General features: G+C 37.2%; 2 protein-coding genes across 2 annotated transcripts; both read right to left on the bottom strand.

Annotated features, from left to right (window-relative positions):
• Positions 1-413: 413 nt before the first annotated feature.
• On the bottom strand, positions 414-3,208 carry LOC119987923. The gene is made up of 4 exons (XM_038832829.1): positions 3,158-3,208; positions 970-1,064; positions 652-836; positions 414-547 (listed from the first exon to the last, which is right to left on the bottom strand). Exons 1-4 carry the CDS (start codon positions 3,206-3,208, stop codon positions 414-416), a joined length of 465 nt encoding a protein of 154 aa, XP_038688757.1.
• Positions 3,209-7,727: 4,519 nt separating this feature from the next.
• Positions 7,728-9,308, bottom strand: LOC119988152 (hybrid signal transduction histidine kinase B-like). Its single transcript, XM_038833092.1, has 2 exons — positions 8,794-9,308; positions 7,728-8,707 (listed from the first exon to the last, which is right to left on the bottom strand). Exon 2 carries the CDS (start codon positions 8,703-8,705, stop codon positions 8,025-8,027), a length of 681 nt encoding a protein of 226 aa, XP_038689020.1. The 5' UTR covers positions 8,706-8,707; positions 8,794-9,308; the 3' UTR covers positions 7,728-8,024.
• Between the last annotated feature and the right edge of the window lie 9,585 nt (positions 9,309-18,893).

The following is an 18,893-nucleotide window of genomic DNA, read 5'->3' as shown; positions in this document are numbered from 1 at the left end:
ATCTTAGGTATGTAGGGCGCTAAATTATGGTGTTTAATGGAGAACCACTCACACAACTCTTACATCATTTTACTATTGAAATTGGTGTCATTATCTATAATGATTCTCTCAGGGACTCTGTATCGACATATGATATCTCTCTTCATGAAACGTACTGCTATAATGCTCATGCCCGAAGGAAAGGAGGCAGCCTCAACCCACTTGGTAAAATAGTCGATAGCTGCCAACACGAATCAATATCCAATGGAAGCTTTAGGTTTGATTGGCCCAATGACATCTAGACCCCACATTGAGAACGGTCAAGGCGCGGTCAACGCATGTAAAGGAGTTACTGGGAGGTTGGACTTGTCCGTATAAATCTGACACTGGTGGCATTTGATGGTATATTTGATACAATCTTTCTCCAAGGTTAATCAATAATATCTGGCTCGTATTATTTTCCTTGTCATGGCATAGCCATTGGCATTAGTTCCACAAAGCCCGTCGTGCACTTCTTTCATTATCCGATTTGCTTCATCTACATCCACACATCGCAGCAAAATCATCCCTGAACTTTGTTTATACAAAACATTGCCATTCAACATAAAGGATACGGATGCGGACAACTTGCGAAGAACCCTCTTGTCATTTTCCGATGCTCCCTCTAGGTACTCTTCTTTTCTAAATATTTTTTGATATCATGAAACCATGGTTTCCCATCAGGCTCCCCTTCTATGTTTGAACAATAAGCACATGTCTCCATTTTCTCAATCTTGATGACTTGAACTTCTCCCTTAGAATCTAGGTCAAACATCAAAGCTAGTGTCGCCTGCATGTCCACTATCTGATTCTCTTCCCTTAAGATTTGATCGAAGTTGATGTTGTCAAAGAATTTGATTTTCTCTCTAATTAATCAATGGTATGGTATCAATTTCTCATCTTTAATCTCCCACTCACCATTCTACTTGTGGATCACTAACTGAGAATCACCATACACTTGCAACTTTTTGACACGCAACGAAATATATCACAGAATTTTCAGAACATGAAGTATCAGGCACCAGAGGCCAACAAGTGAAGAACCTCTACATGCCATGAAAGGATCAAAAACTAGCAGCACAAAAAGTGTCCAATAAAATGTAACATGATACTAATAATTCCTAATGTGAATGATATTAAGGAAATAATATAACGGGTAATTTAGAAGTCATATTTTTACTAAAACGAAATATCGGATATTTAGAAGCCAAATAGCTCAGAACCCTACCTCGATAGCATTGCGCAATCAACTACGCATCTACATTGTGTACCCCGTGTCTCCAATCTCCTAAAATGTATTGACATATAGCGGATAATTATATTGTCTAAAATAATATCTAAAATACCATTTGGGCTTAAACCCTGGGTCAACATTATTAGGGCCAAAAATAAAAATTGGGCCTCTGGCCTTTCACGGTCAACATGTCAAAATTTAATAGGCCTTACAAAGGCTCAAGTCTGATTTTTGTATCAGTCAGACGGACGTGGGTTCAAGGTCTACAATAGGCCTGATTTCTTTAATGGACCGAATATGCCTTTCAGGGTCAAATATTTTTTTTCCAAATGGTCAAGTCTGACAAAAGTGGGCCTACCATTATTAATGGTTAAAGGGTGTCTATATTTGCACACAATATTAGACTTAACACACACAATTACTTAATACATTCTTAATTGATTTTCAATACACACATTGAATTTCCTAAACAACCCTTTCATACATATTAATTATAAAATATTTAATATCCTAAACTACCCTTTTCCCCACCGATATATCTGAACTTCACTCCTTTAATAATCATTAAAAAGTTTTGACAGTTTTTTCTAAATCAATTCTGTACATTAAGTTTGGAAAGAGGAGAAAGACACAAAAGACTTGATATTATTGAATTATATTAAGGAGAAATAGACCAAAAAAAAAAGACTTCATATTATTGATTTATTATTATATTAAGGAGAAATAGACAAAAACAAAAAAAGACTTCATGCTATTGATTTATTATACACCATTACAGACACCAATTTGTGAACTTGTGATAGAATGGAGTAGGTTCGACAATTAATGGTGGAAGACATTGAATTCTTTGTCATAATATTGTTCTTGTAATCCATGAATATTCAATACCGGGAGAAGATGGAAGATTAAAAAAAGATAGGAGGCCAGAGGAGAACGATCCTTCGTATAAAATTTGAATTAAAAGATTAGGGTTACAAAGTTAAATTTAATTTAATTGTATTGAGTACAAAATATGGGTGTAAAAAGTAGATAGGTTTTAAAGTAATTTCATTTAAGGATAAATTGGTAAACTAAAATATTTTTTAAAAAAATGTGTATATTGAGCTTAAACTTGTGTGTAAATATCGGCACCCATGGTTAAATGGACATGCAGACCAGACCACTGCAAGGGTCCAACCCACAAAATTATTTTTTTCCCGAGTTCAACTAAATTAACACGTTGTAAGTTGTTCGTGCGACTTTGACGCCATTCCAGCCGTCTTGTGCCCCCTTTTCGGCAATGGTTAGCAGGGTTGGGTTTCTGGCAACCCATGATCTCTACTGGTGGTGTCCGATGGCACATACAATGAAAATACATTTAACTGTCATTGCTAGCCGTGACTTATAGAGAGAGTAGCTAGAGAGAATCTATTTGCTTTTCTTTCCAGTGATGCGGATCCGTTAGCTTGAGATCCCCATGAAATCCCGATCTCTTAGAGTGTGTTTGGATTGAGGGATTTGGGGGGAAGGGAAGAGAAGGGAGGGGAGGGGGAGAGAAGGGAAGGGAGGGGAAGGGGGACTATTTTTCCCTCTCCCATGTTTGGATAGATAAAAAAAAGAAGGAAAGAAAATTTGTTTAATTTACTAATTTATCCTTATTTTTATGTTAAAATATTATGTACAAGGGTAAAATAGATATTTAACTTACAAATGACTTAATTAGTAATCTCTTCCCTTCAAATGACTCCATTTTGGGGAGAAAGAATTTTAACAAAAATTTAATGAAATCTTCTTTCCAAATCCCCTCAAATCCCTCCCCTTAATTTTTAATAAACTATCCAAACAAGGGAATTGGAAGGAAACTCTATTTCCCTTCCTTTCCCTTCCCCCCAAATCCCTCAATCCAAACACACTCTTAGTTGCTACCAAAACAGCTAGTGTACCATGATAAGTCCTCTCCAAATCATGGTGTACCATGGCCGGTGTTGCGTGACCTCTACTGGTGCTCTTATGGCGTCTAAGATTTGTGGATCCTTCAACAGTGATAAACGGCTACTAGGGTTGTAAAAATGGTTTTGTGAGATGATTTAGGAGGAAAGAGTATAAATACTTTTGTATTAGGGTATTTGGGTATTTCTAAGTAATTTCATTTTAACCCTCTAGTTCCTTAGCTTATTAGTTTCCTCCACTTGACTTAATTGTTCTTTCAATTATGTCCTAAAAGTTGGGGTTTTACGGCATTGGGCCTAAAGTCAATACCGAAGCAATTGGGAAAGTATTTCAAGATCTTGTTACGGCTTTGTGTCAGTTGTTTTCTTTGGTTCATTATCTCTTGTACTTGAGTGAAAATAGATCAATATATAGGTAGTCAAGAGAGAGGTTGATGGATTCTAGATTTGAAGATGGTCATCCGAAGACCCTTGATGGATATCAAGGTTGGTTTGAGCTAGGTGGACTCTCGGTAATATCGTCTTGTGAAAATCCTTGGTGGATTCTGTTAGAGATTTTTCAAAATTATTTTAATTTTGTTTTCCTTTCCAAAGTCATGTCTATTTGACATACTCTTTCATTTGAAAAAACATGATTTAATTGGTTTTGAGACAACTCTTCACATTGTAAAGACCTTTTTTTATGGTATCTTATATGAAGAGTCACCGTTGTAAAGACATGATCATTCATTGTAAAGACATGTCCTATGTGAAGAGTCACCACAAACTCTACAAATAGAGTTATTCTCCAACCATTTGCATCATCCAATTTTCTATCAACTTTCTCCCATTGTCACTTCATAAAAGTTTTTTATTGTTTTTCTATTGCTGTAGAAATAGAAAGACAAGTGTCTTTCTCTCTCTCGATTATTTTCAAAGTACTTTGATCTTTTACTCCCATTACACCAAGGAGAGGATGGTCCATAGACCAAGATTCATTGTATCTTGGAAGCGAATTTACTGTAACCCAGTGCAACTATTTGATGGGGGTAAATACTGTCTTAAGGAAAGTGACTATGCGCCTTGAAGCACTAGTTTCATACAAAATTGCTGCAATCACTACTTTCCTACCATTTTCTCCAACAGATTCTGAGGACAATTGGTGGAGACCGTAGCCGTGAAGAGCTCGTGGTGCAGAGCTGGTTTATGTTGGTGGATTCCAAGCAAAGGTCTACAAAGCGCAAGTCTTTGGTAGACTCCAACGCAATTGCAGCTTAGCTTGACTCCTACTGTATCGAAGCATATCGCTGGATCTAGGATGTACAAAGGTGTTAAGTGAGATTGAGTAAATCCTTTGTAATATTCATTTATAGTGGATTGTTTCGAAAGTTAATCACTACACAAACTCAAGGTTTTCTCCCTGCTGGGTTTTCTCGTAAAAATTGTGGTGTTCAATTATCTTTACTTATTCCACATGTTTCCATATTATTGATTAACTAACTAGTGTGTGACCACACACATTTTCAATAGAATTAGAGTGCAAACTCCACTATGTATTTCCTTGCGAAGTTCTTATTTTGGGATGCTAACTCTAGTTATTCAAATATTACGTATTACCTAAATGGACCCTTTTAGATTTAACAAACATGCATATCTTAGCCCCAAGGGATGAGTGTGTAAGTGCTAATGGCGTTGCAGAACATTTAATTACATAACTTCTCGGTCTAAATGTTTCCCCAACTGATTGAAGCCATACAATCCATTATAACCTGCTCTACTTGAACCATTTTGTTACCCGAGGAATTGATTGCAAATGGAAAGTTTTGGAAGTTTACGTATGATTTCATTCGTGGTTCCGCAAAGTATATAATTAACCCTTTCTTCTTTAAAAGTTTTAATTATGAAATGCATCCAGAGTTTTTAGAGCGAATATATATGCCTTGAACAAACTTGTTTATAATTAGCAGAGGCTGACACGTGTTTTCCAAAATTTTAAGCTCTTCCAGCTTTGTACTTTTTCAATAATCTGTAAATTCATGTTCCTTGTATTGTGTTTTCAGTTGAGGAATAAGGAGGTTATATATCCTATCCTCTATTTGTCTCTTCTACCCCTTACGCTTTTTTTTTTCGCTCCTTACATCAGCATACTTTCTCCCCGAATTAGAAGTAGATGTTATCTGGTTGATAACTATGGTGATCAATTTTATGAAATGCCTTTTCTTTTCTTTTTTTTTTCCTTTTCCCCCCGTGATGACTGAAGCTCATTGGTAATAGGATTAGGTGAAGATGGATACTTCTGGTCTTCATCTTTGAAGCAACATCATAGAGTTTAGATTTCTACTTCAGTTGTGCGACCACTCAAGTTTCTTAGAATCAGTTCTTTGCTTTGCCTCAATAGAAGAATTGGACATTTACCAGTCCAGGTCGATCTCATTATTTAATGATAAGGACCAATCATCACCTTTTGAGTACGTTCTGTGGAGGTATTTGCATAAATTTTGTTCCATATGCACTCCATTTCCTGTGCTAGCAATTGCTATCGAAGCTGCGTATGAATTTTTTTATTTTTTTTTTCTGGCTTTCAGATTTGTAGGTAGGTTCTGTTCCTTTATCACTGCAAGGTCATGTTGCATTACTTGAAAGGTAATATGGCATTCATATTCTTCCGTCTTTAAGGTACCTTACAAGTAAATTAGTCCTTAACAACCCAACTTGTGTTTTGATATCGAATTTTCTTTTGATTATCTATCAATGTATCTTAAGGAATCAAAGGTTGGTGATCTGCTGGTGACAAATTGTTCAATTCTTATGAATTATATATAATTTGACTTTAAGATGGGAAAACATTGGATATATAGGGACGTTGCCATGTGAATATTCAAATTTGAATTAGTTGTGTTTATGACCTCATCTGCTGGGCCTGGGCCCGTAGATCAAATGGACCCAGCCCAGTAGCCATTCCCTTGATAGATCTTTCTGCAACAGTGATTTCAAAGTCGCATCATAAAATATTGTAGTTTTGCTCATTAGAACTTCAAGAAAAAAGGGGTTCTGGGGGGCCCTTTTCCATTCATTAAGCATAATGAACACTAGCATATAGTAATTAATGATAGTATCATGTAAAATATTAGTTAATAGGGGTGGTGGGTATCAGCATTTTCAACATTTGACTGTGAGGGAGTGGTTTATCTAATGAAGGCAATTGATAGAGACGAGCATTTTAATTTTGTATAAATATAATTAAGTTGTTGGAGGGAAGGGCATGCAATTGTATTTGTATTACATGTCCTTTTTGACCTAAAGGTTCACAAGACATGGTCAAAACAATCACAGCCTCTCACAGACCAAATTAATGTGATTTTACATTTTCAAAATAAAAGGAGGTTCCATCTTTGTTGCCGAAGTCCAGTCCTAATCCTTGCTGAGATAATTTATGGTCTGATAGGGTTGGTCTTTTTCAATTCCACACCTTGAAATCTTCGTAAACTAAAATTGGGACAATATGACTATTTTGTGACTAGATTTTGCACAAAACCCTTGCGTCCCATGCCCACCACTTCTTTTTGGATAGCAATGTCACAGAACGTATACTACGTTGGTAGATGGACATAATAACAACATTTCATGAAAATCCAAGAAAGTTTGGTAGGTTTCATGGACACCTTGCATGCAATGCAATAAGGTCCACACATTATTATATAGGTCGGTTAATATTTTCTTGGTAGTCAGAGGATTTTTTTTTTAAAAAACAAAATTTACTTTTAGTAGAGTTTTAGCTAACACGGTAAGTAACTAAGAAAATTGTTCACTTTATATTTAAATTTAAAAAAAAGAGAGTTAATTATTTTAGTTGAAACAAAATTTGATGACATAGAAATTATCGGTGACAAGACAAGATATATAAAATGTGAAACATTAGTGAACAACTTTATACACATAAAACATTATCATAAGAAAAGGTAGTAGTAGTACAGTCCAAAATGAACAACTAAATTAATATTTTATGAATGAGAGTTTGCATGGAAAGAACAAATTCCTTTGTAAAAGCAACCCAAAAGAGTGTTGTGGCTCATAAAAAAAAGAAAAAAGGAAAGAGTGTCTGGAATTGGAGTGGGAGCTGGAACTTTTAGACTCTTTTTTTTTCTTTTTTTTTTTTATGCATTTGCTCCCTTTGCTTTAATCGAAGTCCCCTTCCCCACCAAATCCAAATATACTAGCATCGTATATTTCAAAAAATGTATATATATATATATATATATATACTAATACTAGCATCGTATTGGCCATTGTACCCTCAACTTTGTCGACTTTCCCCCAGTTACCCATAAAATTCGACTTCTTCTATTGGGTTTTGACACAATAATCCAGAGTTGATTCCGCCAAGAGGGAACTGGGAAGTAGAGAACTAGGCCGCAAAAATATATTTATTTTCTTGGAGGAAACAGGGGACACAGGAAAAAGTTCCAGGTTCTCTTTTGCATTGATTGTTAGTTTGAAATTGATAAGGATAAGCCCAAGTACACAATCATTGTAGATTTGTAGTTACTACTACTACTACTACTCAGACCCAAGAAAACTGGTCATTTTCCATTCATTCATAAGGATCTGAAATCTGTATCTAATTATTATGCAGGAGCTTGAAATTGAAAGAACCCATTTGCTTTGGTTTAGGAGTAACACATCAAAATTGATGATTAACACCAACCCCATGACTTTGATCCAAAATTAAGCTACCCATCTTTCAATAATCTCAAGAAGGGGTAATTTACAAAAATAAAATAAAATAAAATAAAAACATGTTCTAAATTATATGGAAGAGAAAACTAAGATTAAACCAACCTTTTGTTTCTCTCTTTCATTTTCCTTCAGATTGATGAACCCCAAACACCCCATATCCTCTCTCCGATGAAATTCATCACCCTCCTCATAGACCCTTTTTCTTCCCCTTCACCTTCACCACCACCACCAATACCTCCAACGCCGCCGCCATCACCACCACCGCTACTGCTAGATTCAATCACCGAGTCGGAGTCTCCCAACTCGTTCTTCTCACTCGCCTCGGACCGCTTCAACTCACTGGACCTCTTATTACTAGCACTATTACTATCGCTTCCCTTTTTCTTCCTGTCTTTTCTGCTCTTTTTACTGAACTTAGAACTCTGAACCAACCACTCCTCAAAAGCTTCGATGATTTCATGGATTAATTGACGGTTCGGCGAGGAGTCCCACCTGGCCCAGTAACTCATGTAGCATCTGAAACAGTCGCACTTGAACGACGGCGGGTGGTCACCGCTGCCGGTCGTATTGCTTCTAGAAAAAGACGAGGAGGAAGACCCACTTTGGTGGCTTCGGCGATGGTGTTGATGGTGGTTTGAGAAGCTGTTTCCGGAGCTATCGGAGCATAAGATTAGATATGCCAACACCTCCTTTTCCTCCGGCGAGAGAGCGGCAGCGAGGGTCAGAATCGCTGCCGGGAGGAAGGTCAACTGGTCAAGCTTGTTTGGCGGTGATGGATGCACCGTCCCTTTGCGATAAAGCTTCTTCATACCTGAAACAATTTGTCAGATTCTCTCAGAACAACAGACAGAGGTGAGAGAGAGATTCGAACTCCGTGAAGCCGATGGGTTATATTACCTACAGAATAATAGAGAGAGAGAGGGGGGAGGCATTGTCTTGGAGTTGATGACGTAGTGGGTACAGTGGGGGATAATTGGGTGCACCCAGTTCTATTTTTGGATGTTGGGAGATTGAGATAGTGAGTGAATCATATTCGTCAGTTGACATGATGATGTGATGGGAGCTTAAGGTATCGATGACTAGTCTGTGTCTTCGTCTGTCTTTTGCCTTTCTAATACAAGTCCATGGATTTCTGCTTTACTTGGACTCATCTGCCTATATCAGAGTTACTAATAAAACCCAATATAACCCATCAAGGTATCTCCACTCTTTTAGTTTTGGAAGAGAATTGTAGTCACATAGAAGGAATAGGAAATCTGTTAACTATTGTGTCATGAGCATGACCTTCTTGCGCTTGGCTTCAGATGCCGCATGCAAGCTAGTCTCCTCAACCTATCATCCTCAAGGAGCTCAGCATCCAACTCGTGGTGGCAGTAGATCTCCCTGCAAAGGAAAAGTTTGTGGATGCTTATATAACAGATGAGTAACAATAAGAAAAGTTTGTCAGTCAGATATATATATATATAGGAACCAAGGGGAAAAGAAAAACACATCGAAGGACTTTTTTTCTTCCAACAATAATATTGCATTTTATTGAAGAAATCATGTGGAAAAATGAATAGAATTAATCATCCAAATAAACAAAACAGGGAGAGAAATCAGCAATGACTCGTTAAAGCAACTAAAAGTCAAAAACAGTCAAACCAGCAATGACAGAAACTCTGTGATATAGCTTAATTCCATTAAAACTCAATCAAAAACAGTAAGAAGATAAAAGATGCAAGGCATGAAACGAAATTTCCACATCCAATTAAACAAACTAGTTCAACAGAATACCAAAATTATGCCTAACAACTGATTTCCTATTTATGACAGCATTAACAAGCATATTAATCCAATCCATTAAGATAGCAGTCGACAGGAGAACATGAACATCAGGAATTTTTTTTCCCTGGTTTCAATTTTAGTTTTCATGTTTATGAACCCAAAAAGTAATTTGGGTTTCTGAAGTGAAGACTGGACAGATTGATAACATTAAATAATTGCAACATGGTTCCTGGAAAATTAAGTGGAGCCCAAATGCAATTTGTCGTGTTGGGTTTTAGGTTGTTCACTTTTCCCGTCTAGCTGGAAAGTCGTGTCCAGAGTCCTATTAACATTGATGTGAAGAAAGGCTTGTGAGAAAACAATCATCCTGCTCTCGATAGAATTTTTACACGGAGGAAAAAAGTGATGTAGAAAGAAAGAACGTATAAAATAATACAAAAATATAAAGATATATGTGGTTTGTCAATTTATCTAGTCGGCGGAGATATAATATTTTATTAAAGAAGTGAGTGTGTGTCTCAAATGTTGGAATGATACATGAATTTATAGTGTTAGAAGGCTTGATGCTATTATGGAGGTTGGGTGCGGTTGTGCCGTCTTCCTTGAAATATGATAACCTCCTGCAGCCCTACAATAACTGCTGTCTAAACTGTCTCCTTTTTGGCATTTGAACCAAAGCAGTTGGATCAGTAGAACTCCTTATCCTTTTACTCATACGGAATAAATAAGCTCATGTACGTATCTTCATTATGTATGTATCTTTAAATGTTTCCTACACAAATGCCCCAAGCCTTTTAATTTATCCTAAGAATGTTAGGATAAATCTAAAGATTTTTTGTTCTTATTCAAAAACAATCTCCTAGTAGCATTAGGAGTCTTTGTATCTACTATAAATATTATTTATTATGTGAAAATTTTTCACAACCTCTCTATTGGAAAATCTTGTTTCTGCGCTTCAAGAGATAATTCTAAGGCTTTTTTTTGGTAGGGGGTCGTATCTCCTTCGAGGGAGAGCAGCCCCCTCGGGGTTGGTGCCTACCTTCCTTTGGAGACCCCCTTTCGGGCGAGCTTCTTTCTGTAGGCCTTATAGGCTACTTTGAAATTTTTATGAATTTTCGATTTTCTAAAAGCATCTCTTTCTCCTATTGAGTTTGTATTGTACATTTGTTGATTTATAGATTTTGTTATGGAAAAGCTTGGGGACTTGATTTCTACTCCTGAGAAATTAGTCTTCTTCAAAGAGAAATATCAAGTTTTTCTCCCTTTTGATATTATGGTCCCATTCAATGATAATAGAGATCTTTCTCTTGAGTATATCAAGGTTCCAGTGTTCATTCTGTCGGAGTGCAAGATTCGTGTTTGGTTCGGATCTTTCTTCCAGGAGTTCTTTTCCTTCACCAATCTTCATCCTTCGGAGTTGGTTTCAAACACTTATCCGATTCTTGGGGGTGTGAATATGTTGAGCGCTTTTCTTAAGAATAGGTTTTCTGTCATTGATCTTCATTGCTGCTACTCCATCGTCAAGAATAAAAGTGTGGATGAAAAGTACTTCCTGACTCCAAAACCCGAATGTGCATTGATTCATCGCCTTCCAAACTATAACAAAGACGTTGACTACATGTTCATCTCTAGCCACTTGGGTTTTGGCCCTCATTGGGCTCCACCCTTAGGTATGCTTCTTCTCTATCTTATCTTCTTCTTATATTTTTCTTTGTTGATTTCTCTTGTTCCAGGTAACATTCCTGCTCTATCAGATGATCTTAGCCTGGCTGTGAATGAAGTTCTTAATGACTCTTACTCAAGCTCTATGCCTGGTGGCAAATTTTGGAGATCTACTCTAGTATTCTTTGGCTACACGCCTTCTTATCATGGTTTCTTATGCCTTCCTTTTGGTGTATCTTTGGAGGCAGTCTGGCAGCATTTTAATATTCCTCCCTCCAAACCGCGCAAGATGAAGCGTTTGTAGTATCAACTTCAACTCCATCTCCCGTGGTCTCAATAGCAGTTGACACGTAGTCTGAGAGTGAGGAGGATGAAGAGGATAAAGATTGCCCAGATACGTCCAGTGAGCATTCTCTTTTCTTAAGCCATAGTACGTCTTTCTTCTTTGCTTAGTTTTCTTTGTAATTGCATAGTCTTAATTACGTATTCTTATACACTTACCAGTCCTTTCTTTATAGATGTTCTTCCCACGAGTGGATCTTCTATATCTTTGAGAATCATTTCCATTCCCGATCTTCCTACGCCTAAGTTCAACCCCCGGGGTAGTGCCTTTGGAACTCCTCAGGCTGTCAGAGGGTCTTCAGCTTCCTTGATAGGTGTTTCCTCTACGAAAGGATTGCCTTTTCCATTTGTGCCTCGCCATGGTCCTTCTTCTTTGGGAGGACCCAGAGGCGGCGCTTTTCCTCTCTAAGAGGTGACACTAGGTTTGCACCCTCTTCTTTCGGCGGAAGTATCTTTCGTCCTCCGTCTTTGGATGGTCAAAGCAGTATGTTCAAAGGTTTGGAAAGTGATCCTTTGTCTCTGAATATCGGATACTCCGCTTTCTCCATTGAGAAGCTTCACTCTTCTATCTCTAATAAGGATAGAGAATTCTTTAATAAACTTCTTAAAAGCAAGGATTTTGACTTGCAGATGCTTCTTAGGGTATTCCTCTTACTCACTCTTACTCATTAAATATATGTGTACGTGTGAACTAATTTATAGTTACATTTTCTTTGTTTTTGTCAGGGTTCTCAGATGTGCCTTCATTACATCGTCGACTTGAAGCGTTAACTCCTTGAGTCAAAGCTGGAGTTGGCGGACTTGAAAACTAGGCAAGCTGATTTTGAGAAGATCATTTAGGAGAAATCCATTCTTGAAGGGAAGCTTGTTGAAGCCAACAAAGAGATGGAGAGGACCCGAAGTGAGCTTTCCAAAGCCCAAGACCAATTGTCCAGAACCGAGAGAGAGAAGATGAAAGTTCTTGAGGAAAGCATAATAGAATGCTGCGCAAAATATACAGAGACTATTGCCATTGATTCCAACCAAAACTTTGGACTTGGGCATGGCTATACCTTCACGACTCTCTCGTATTCCTATGGAACATGCTGCTTGGTCGGAGGATTTCTTCTAGTGTCCCTCACCAGTTCATCCTTATCCGAATCTAAGAAGTATATGTGGTGAGCCCGACAGCCATAATTTCTCAACTATGACTCCAGGCAATACTTAGGCCGAGGACCCCCTAGTCAGTAGGGATTTGTGTTTTCCTTTTAAGAAGCATTCCCTATTTTTCATTCAGTAATAAAATTTACCCTCTTCGACATTTTGTACTAGTCTCTTCAACTAGAAATAAAACTTAGCCCCTTCGGCATTTTGTACTAGTTGTTCTTCAACTAGTAATAAAAATTAGTCTCTTCGGCCTTTTGTTCTAGTTTCTTTAACTAGTAATGATTTTAGCCTATTCGGCTTTTGATACTAGTCTCTTTAACTAGTAGTATAATTCAGTCTCTTCGAGTTTTTATACTAGTCTCTTCAACTAGCAGTACAATTTAGCCCATTTGGCCAAGAGTTAAGACCCACTCAGTCTTTTTCCTTTACTATATATTTAATTAGTAAATTGAAGTAGCCTCTTCGGTGATAAAAGAAATACACATAATCATATGAAGAAAAAGAATTATTCTTTTATTGAAAATAAGTAGCCCGCAGGCATTACATATAGAATTTTCTTAGGTTGGAGATATTCCAAGTCCCATGAACATTTTTGCTATCCTTATTGATTAGCTTGTAGGCTCCTTGGCCAAACTTCACCATGACTTGGAAAGGTCCTTCCCAATTGGGCCCTAATTTCTCATCCGTTGGATCCTTAGTATGGGACAAGACTTTTCGCAGGACAAAGTCTCCAACTTCAAAGCTCCTTGCTTTGACATTCTTATTGTACGACTGACCGACACCAAAGTGTGTGTGTACTTACCCCAAGTGTAGGGTATCGTCAAGTAATAAACCGGTGAGTCCGGTATCGATTCACGAGGAAGCAATGCAAATTTGAAGTGAATGATATGCAAATGACTAGCTAACACTAATAAACACAATGAATATCAAATAAAAGCAAGTAAAAGAAATGGGCCGAATGACTCGGTAGCATGAGCGATTTTGTAATCAAAGTAAGCACAAATTGGATTTAAAACAATTAATTAAAAACCTAGTCTCTAGTCCGTCCCGATGGCTACTCGGTTCTCATACTCAAGGTATCATTGCAAACACAAACAACCATACACGATGCATTGTGTGATACTATCAATCATGCATATGCAAAGAGAATTGGGTTATAAGACTTCAATCATACATGTAGGCCATCGGGTCTCTTAATCTACGATGAACGCAAAGGGATAAAAACCTAATATTATGAATTAATATTCCCCCTTGGGGCTTGGCTTGGCTAACACCCTAGTTTCACACTCAAAGATCAATTAACCATAACTCTCCCATGCACATTCCTAATTTAACCCAAAACCCCATCATCAATACACATAATTAATAGTTATGCAATGAAAAACTCAATTAATTAAGGAAATCATGCAATGGGTTTAACAATTCTCAATCAAACACATTAGATGCAATCCCTAGACTAGACAATCCAAAAATACAATCAAATATGTCATCTCCATAGATCCAATCACACAACCACGAAATTAAAAGAGCAAAATCAAAGCTACAATTCAATGAACATACCTTGAGTAATTGAAACCGAGCACCCACCGTTTGGGACTAGAAACTAGAAAGAGAACTTAGCCACTCATCATAATGGACATAAACATCAATTTTATAGATGAAAATCAATGTCTACACACGAAATCACAAGAAACCAAGAAAAACTTAGAGAGAGAAATAGAGAGAAAAACAATGGAGGCAAGAAGTTCGAGGAGATGAATGAATTCAGAGAGTCCCCCAATCTTAGGGTTTTCTCCTCTTTTACAAGTATAATGACCTATTTACCCTTACAAAGCTTTCTCCCATTGGTTACATTTAAGAGATACCCAAAAACCCAGCTCAATTAATCATTCTCGGAATGCAGAAATCGGGCGACTGTCCGGACGGTTGAAATCTGTGTGGACAATTAAACCCTCTGGTTCCAACTGTCCAGACGGTTGAAATCTGTATGGACAGTTTGTGCTGATTTTCATTTTTAGCTGTAGCTTCATGATTCTTTCACCTTTTTGCCCTTTGATTCAATTATCCGAACATCCAATGAAGCTGTCCGGACAATTCTTCATCTCTATGAATTTTTCTTCAATCCCGAGAGCTTCTAATTTTGTCGGTTTAATCATATTTTCTGCAAAACCAATGAAAGACAATCATAAGAGTAAAACTAACTTATTTAAACACAATTACATTACTTAAGATACTAGAACTCCCTAATTAGATGGTATTAGGACCTCAAAATAGAGGTCCGGTCACACCCCCCAACTTAGACGTTGCTAGTCCCTAGCAATGCGAGCACTACCTAAAAATAAAAACATAACTCACTGACGTAGGAATCACGGTTGCATTTAGCATATGCAACAAGCCTTGAAACCCCTAGGTCACCCTAGTGGACGAGTTGTAGTCTCGTGAGGGCTTATCAGAGCGATACCCACAAACACTTGCCAAGGGATCCACCATTACTTTGAAAGCACCATAAATGATTCTTAAGTTCTCACATGTAAGAAGTAAAGCTAATCCCCCAATTCCCCTGCTTAGTCAAAGACATGCAAAAATCTTTAGAAAATCGATCTCAATCCCCTTAAAAATGACCAAGAACATTTTATACTACAAAAATATATGTGCAATCAAGCAAGACAACTCAACACATTCACACAAGTAAAACCTCGTTATAGACCCTTTTGGTGTTCATAAATCCCCAATCCCAAATGTACACAAAAACATAAAAGCATTGTGGTAAGTGAATGACTTACACAATTGAATTAAATGTATGTGTTTATAAAAGATAATTTGGTTGGGCATAGCTTTGAGAAAGAAATCACCTACAAGAGCAATTAATGCATTCACCAACTCACTTGCTTACCTTGGATCAAATTCATCAAAAGGTTAAATGGGTTGTAATGTGGCTAAGGGACAAGGTAGGAAGAATTTGGAACTAGGTAACAAGTTGCAAGGTTAAGTTCAAACATGTGAGCTAAGTTCTCATTTTGTCACCCCTTCCATTGCACCACAAATCCAAACACTCCTCATCCTTTACACACAAAGAATTAACTTTATTACATACATGTCTTTTTGATTTCATTTTTTTTTTCTTTGTCATTTTTTTTTTCAAAAATGAACAACATTTATACAATAACCCTCAATTTTTTTTTTCAACATAAGAAAGGGTGATATCACTACCAACTTATCTTTTTCAAGCTCCCACTCAACCTTGCAACCAAAGATAGGAAGTATTTAAGGAAGTGGTTCACACAAGGCTTGTAAGTGAAATAAAAAGGCTTAAAGAAGTTTAGGCTTATAATCACTCACAAATGAATAGGCTAGGCTCAAATCTCTCAACCTAATGAATCATTCAATCCTAAGTTCACAGGCAAGTGGCAAAATACAAAAATCACACTTCTCAGTAATCAAATGTAATGGATGCAAAGCTATTGAAGAACACGCGCATAAGATGTCAAATGAATATCAATGAAGAGCATCACCCAAAACCCAATGTATACCAATGAAGAATGGCTCAAAAGAATGAGAAGGGATAAAAAGATAATTTTTCAGACAAAAGGACCCTAAAACGTAGTCATACAAATGTTTCAATGTCAATATGCTTGCTTAATCACAATTTTGATATCAAACTAGGTCCCAATCATCCCAAGAAAGATTGATTATAATTATCTCACTCAATTGCATGTATCAACTTCACAAAAGAAATTAAGGAACCTACTATACACTTGCACATTTGAACAAGAATAAGAAATTAACGTCCAAATTGGTAGTGAATCCCAAAAGTGTCTATCCTTTCCTTCTTAGGGACAACCTAATCATTTCTGTGTCATGAACAATAGAGTAACAACCGCCAAGAGATAAAGTCAGAAATTTCATACCATACTCTTCAAAAATAGTTGAAGACATATCATGAATGCATCAATCTGAAATAATAGTCAACAACCATAATATCCTAGCAATAGTACATGCCAAATATCCATAATCCTGAGCAATCAAGATAAAGACAACATAAATGAAACACAAATAACACAACATAAAAATCCCCAACAAACTGATATGATTCAACCATTCCAAAACCAGTTCAAACCCAGCTCAAACAGTGCGTAATTCAGCCCAGATTATTGACAGTTTCAGATCAAACCAATAACAAACAGTAGCAAAACAACAGCCCAGAAAATCAGCACAACAATGCACAATTCAAATCAATCCAATAATCAATCAAAGCATTCCTCAATTTCTCATTCAAATCACTCATACACAGTAACACACGATCCCATATTTTGATTTCACTTCATTTCCAAATTTAAACAATCCACAACCAGTCAACCATGACTTACTTCAAATCTCACCAAAACACCCCAAGAATAATTCAAACATGTAGATGATTTCGAAGTTCAAATTACTACCTTGTTTTCATTATTAGCACCGGCCCTAATCACAGCAACTCCTCAATCTCTGTCGAGTAACAATCCCATCATGCTATTCAAGCTCGAAAATACCCAACGATGTTCTGAGTTCCGAGTGTTCTGCGATTTAGGAAGGAGAAGATGAAGAAAGTGGGTCTGGTTCGATTCGTGCAAAGAGGAGACGAGGAAGCTTTGTCGTGGTGTTGATAGAAAGAAGAAAGAAGAATGGGTTAGGGCTCACATAATGGTATGGGTTCATGAAAACTTGGGCCTAATCCATCTCAACACTACATGGGCCTGGACATTTAAATGAACTAATGGGCTCAAGTGGCTTGGGCTTAGATTCACTTAAAAGACATGTGGATCTGGGCTTTAAAACCTCTTTCTTAAAAATTCAGCAAGTGTCCACACACTCAAGTAAGTGTTTGGACAATTAAACTCTCTGGAATGAATTTGCTCAAACTGTCCAGACAAAAAATTAGGTGTCCAGACGGTTTTATGCTGATGTTTTTTTTTTTTTTAAACAAAAAACTACTCTAAACATAATCACACTAAAATTAAAAACACACTAAAATAAAGAAAAACAAAACAAGTTTCACAATAAATTCACAATTCCCTCACCCCCAACTTAAATGAAACATTGTCCCCAATGTTAAAAATAAGAAAGTAGGTAAGAACAAATTGTGAAATAGATTGTGAACATACAAAACTCACCAAAAATGAATGAAAAACAATCTAACACGACATATGTACAAGAGAGGTATGTTATGCACACTAGGATGGGGTGGGATCCACAAGATCCCATTCTTCGGCCAATTCATTAAAATTGTCCAAATATGGTTTCAAACGTTGGCCGTTAACCCTAAAAGTCTTCTCGCTCCTAGGATCATCAATGTCGATGCTTCCATATGGGGAAACCTTGCGGACAATAAAAGGTCCCGTCCATTTGGTACGCAACTTCCCAGGAAACAAGTGTAACCGGGAGTTGTATAAAAGAACCTTTTGTCCCTCATGAAAAATTTTTCCTCACAATGTGTTTGTCATGGTATCTTTTCATTTTAAGCTTAGCAATTTTTGCATTTTCAAAAGCATCATTCCTCAACTCCTCAATCTCTTGGATTTGGAGTTTGCGATGCCCCCCAACTTGATCAGTGGAGTCATTCAAAGTGCGAATGGCCCAATAGGCCTTGTGCTCCAATTCCACCGGCAAGTGGCAAGCCTTGCCATAGACAAGTCTATAAGGGGACATTCCAAGGGCAGTCTTATACGCGGTACGGTAAGCCCACAAAGCATCAATCAATTTTGAAGACCAATCTTTTCTATTGGGACCAACCATTTTTTCAAGAATACGTTTAATCTCCCTATTTGCCAATTCCGCTTGGCCACTTGTTTGTGGATGATATGGGGTACCAACTTTGTGCAAAATGCCATATCGTTTCATCAAAGTTCTAACCGGAGCATTGCAAAAGTGAGACCCACCATCACTTATGATGGCTCGAGGCATCCCAAATCTTGAGAAAATGTTTTCTTTTAAAAATTTTATCACAACTTGGTGATCATTTGTTCGAGAAGGGATGGCTTCTACCCAGTTGGACACATAATCCACACCAACCAAGATATACAAATAACCAAATGAATTAGGGA

This window comes from Tripterygium wilfordii, chromosome 21 (genome assembly GCF_013401445.1).
Source record: "Tripterygium wilfordii isolate XIE 37 chromosome 21, ASM1340144v1, whole genome shotgun sequence".
Classification (NCBI taxonomy): domain Eukaryota; kingdom Viridiplantae; phylum Streptophyta; class Magnoliopsida; order Celastrales; family Celastraceae; genus Tripterygium; species Tripterygium wilfordii.
The sequence above is the reverse complement of the archived record's forward strand: the minus strand, read 5'-3'. Positions and strand labels throughout refer to the sequence as shown.

Excerpts from the sequence above, each read along its gene's own strand:
- LOC119987923 (XM_038832829.1), bottom strand. The coding sequence starts at position 3,208 with ATGGTACACCATGATTTGGAGAGGACTTATCATGGTACACTAGCTGTT. Across the intron at positions 1,065-3,157 it reads ATGGTACACTAGCTGTTTTG|AGGTTCTTCACTTGTTGGCC; the intron begins GTAGCAACTAAG and ends CATGGCATGTAG. Across the intron at positions 548-651 it reads AAAATATTTAGAAAAGAAGA|GGATGATTTTGCTGCGATGT; the intron begins GTACCTAGAGGG and ends AACAAAGTTCAG.
- LOC119988152 (XM_038833092.1), bottom strand. The coding sequence starts at position 8,705 with ATGAAGAAGCTTTATCGCAAAGGGACGGTGCATCCATCACCGCCAAAC.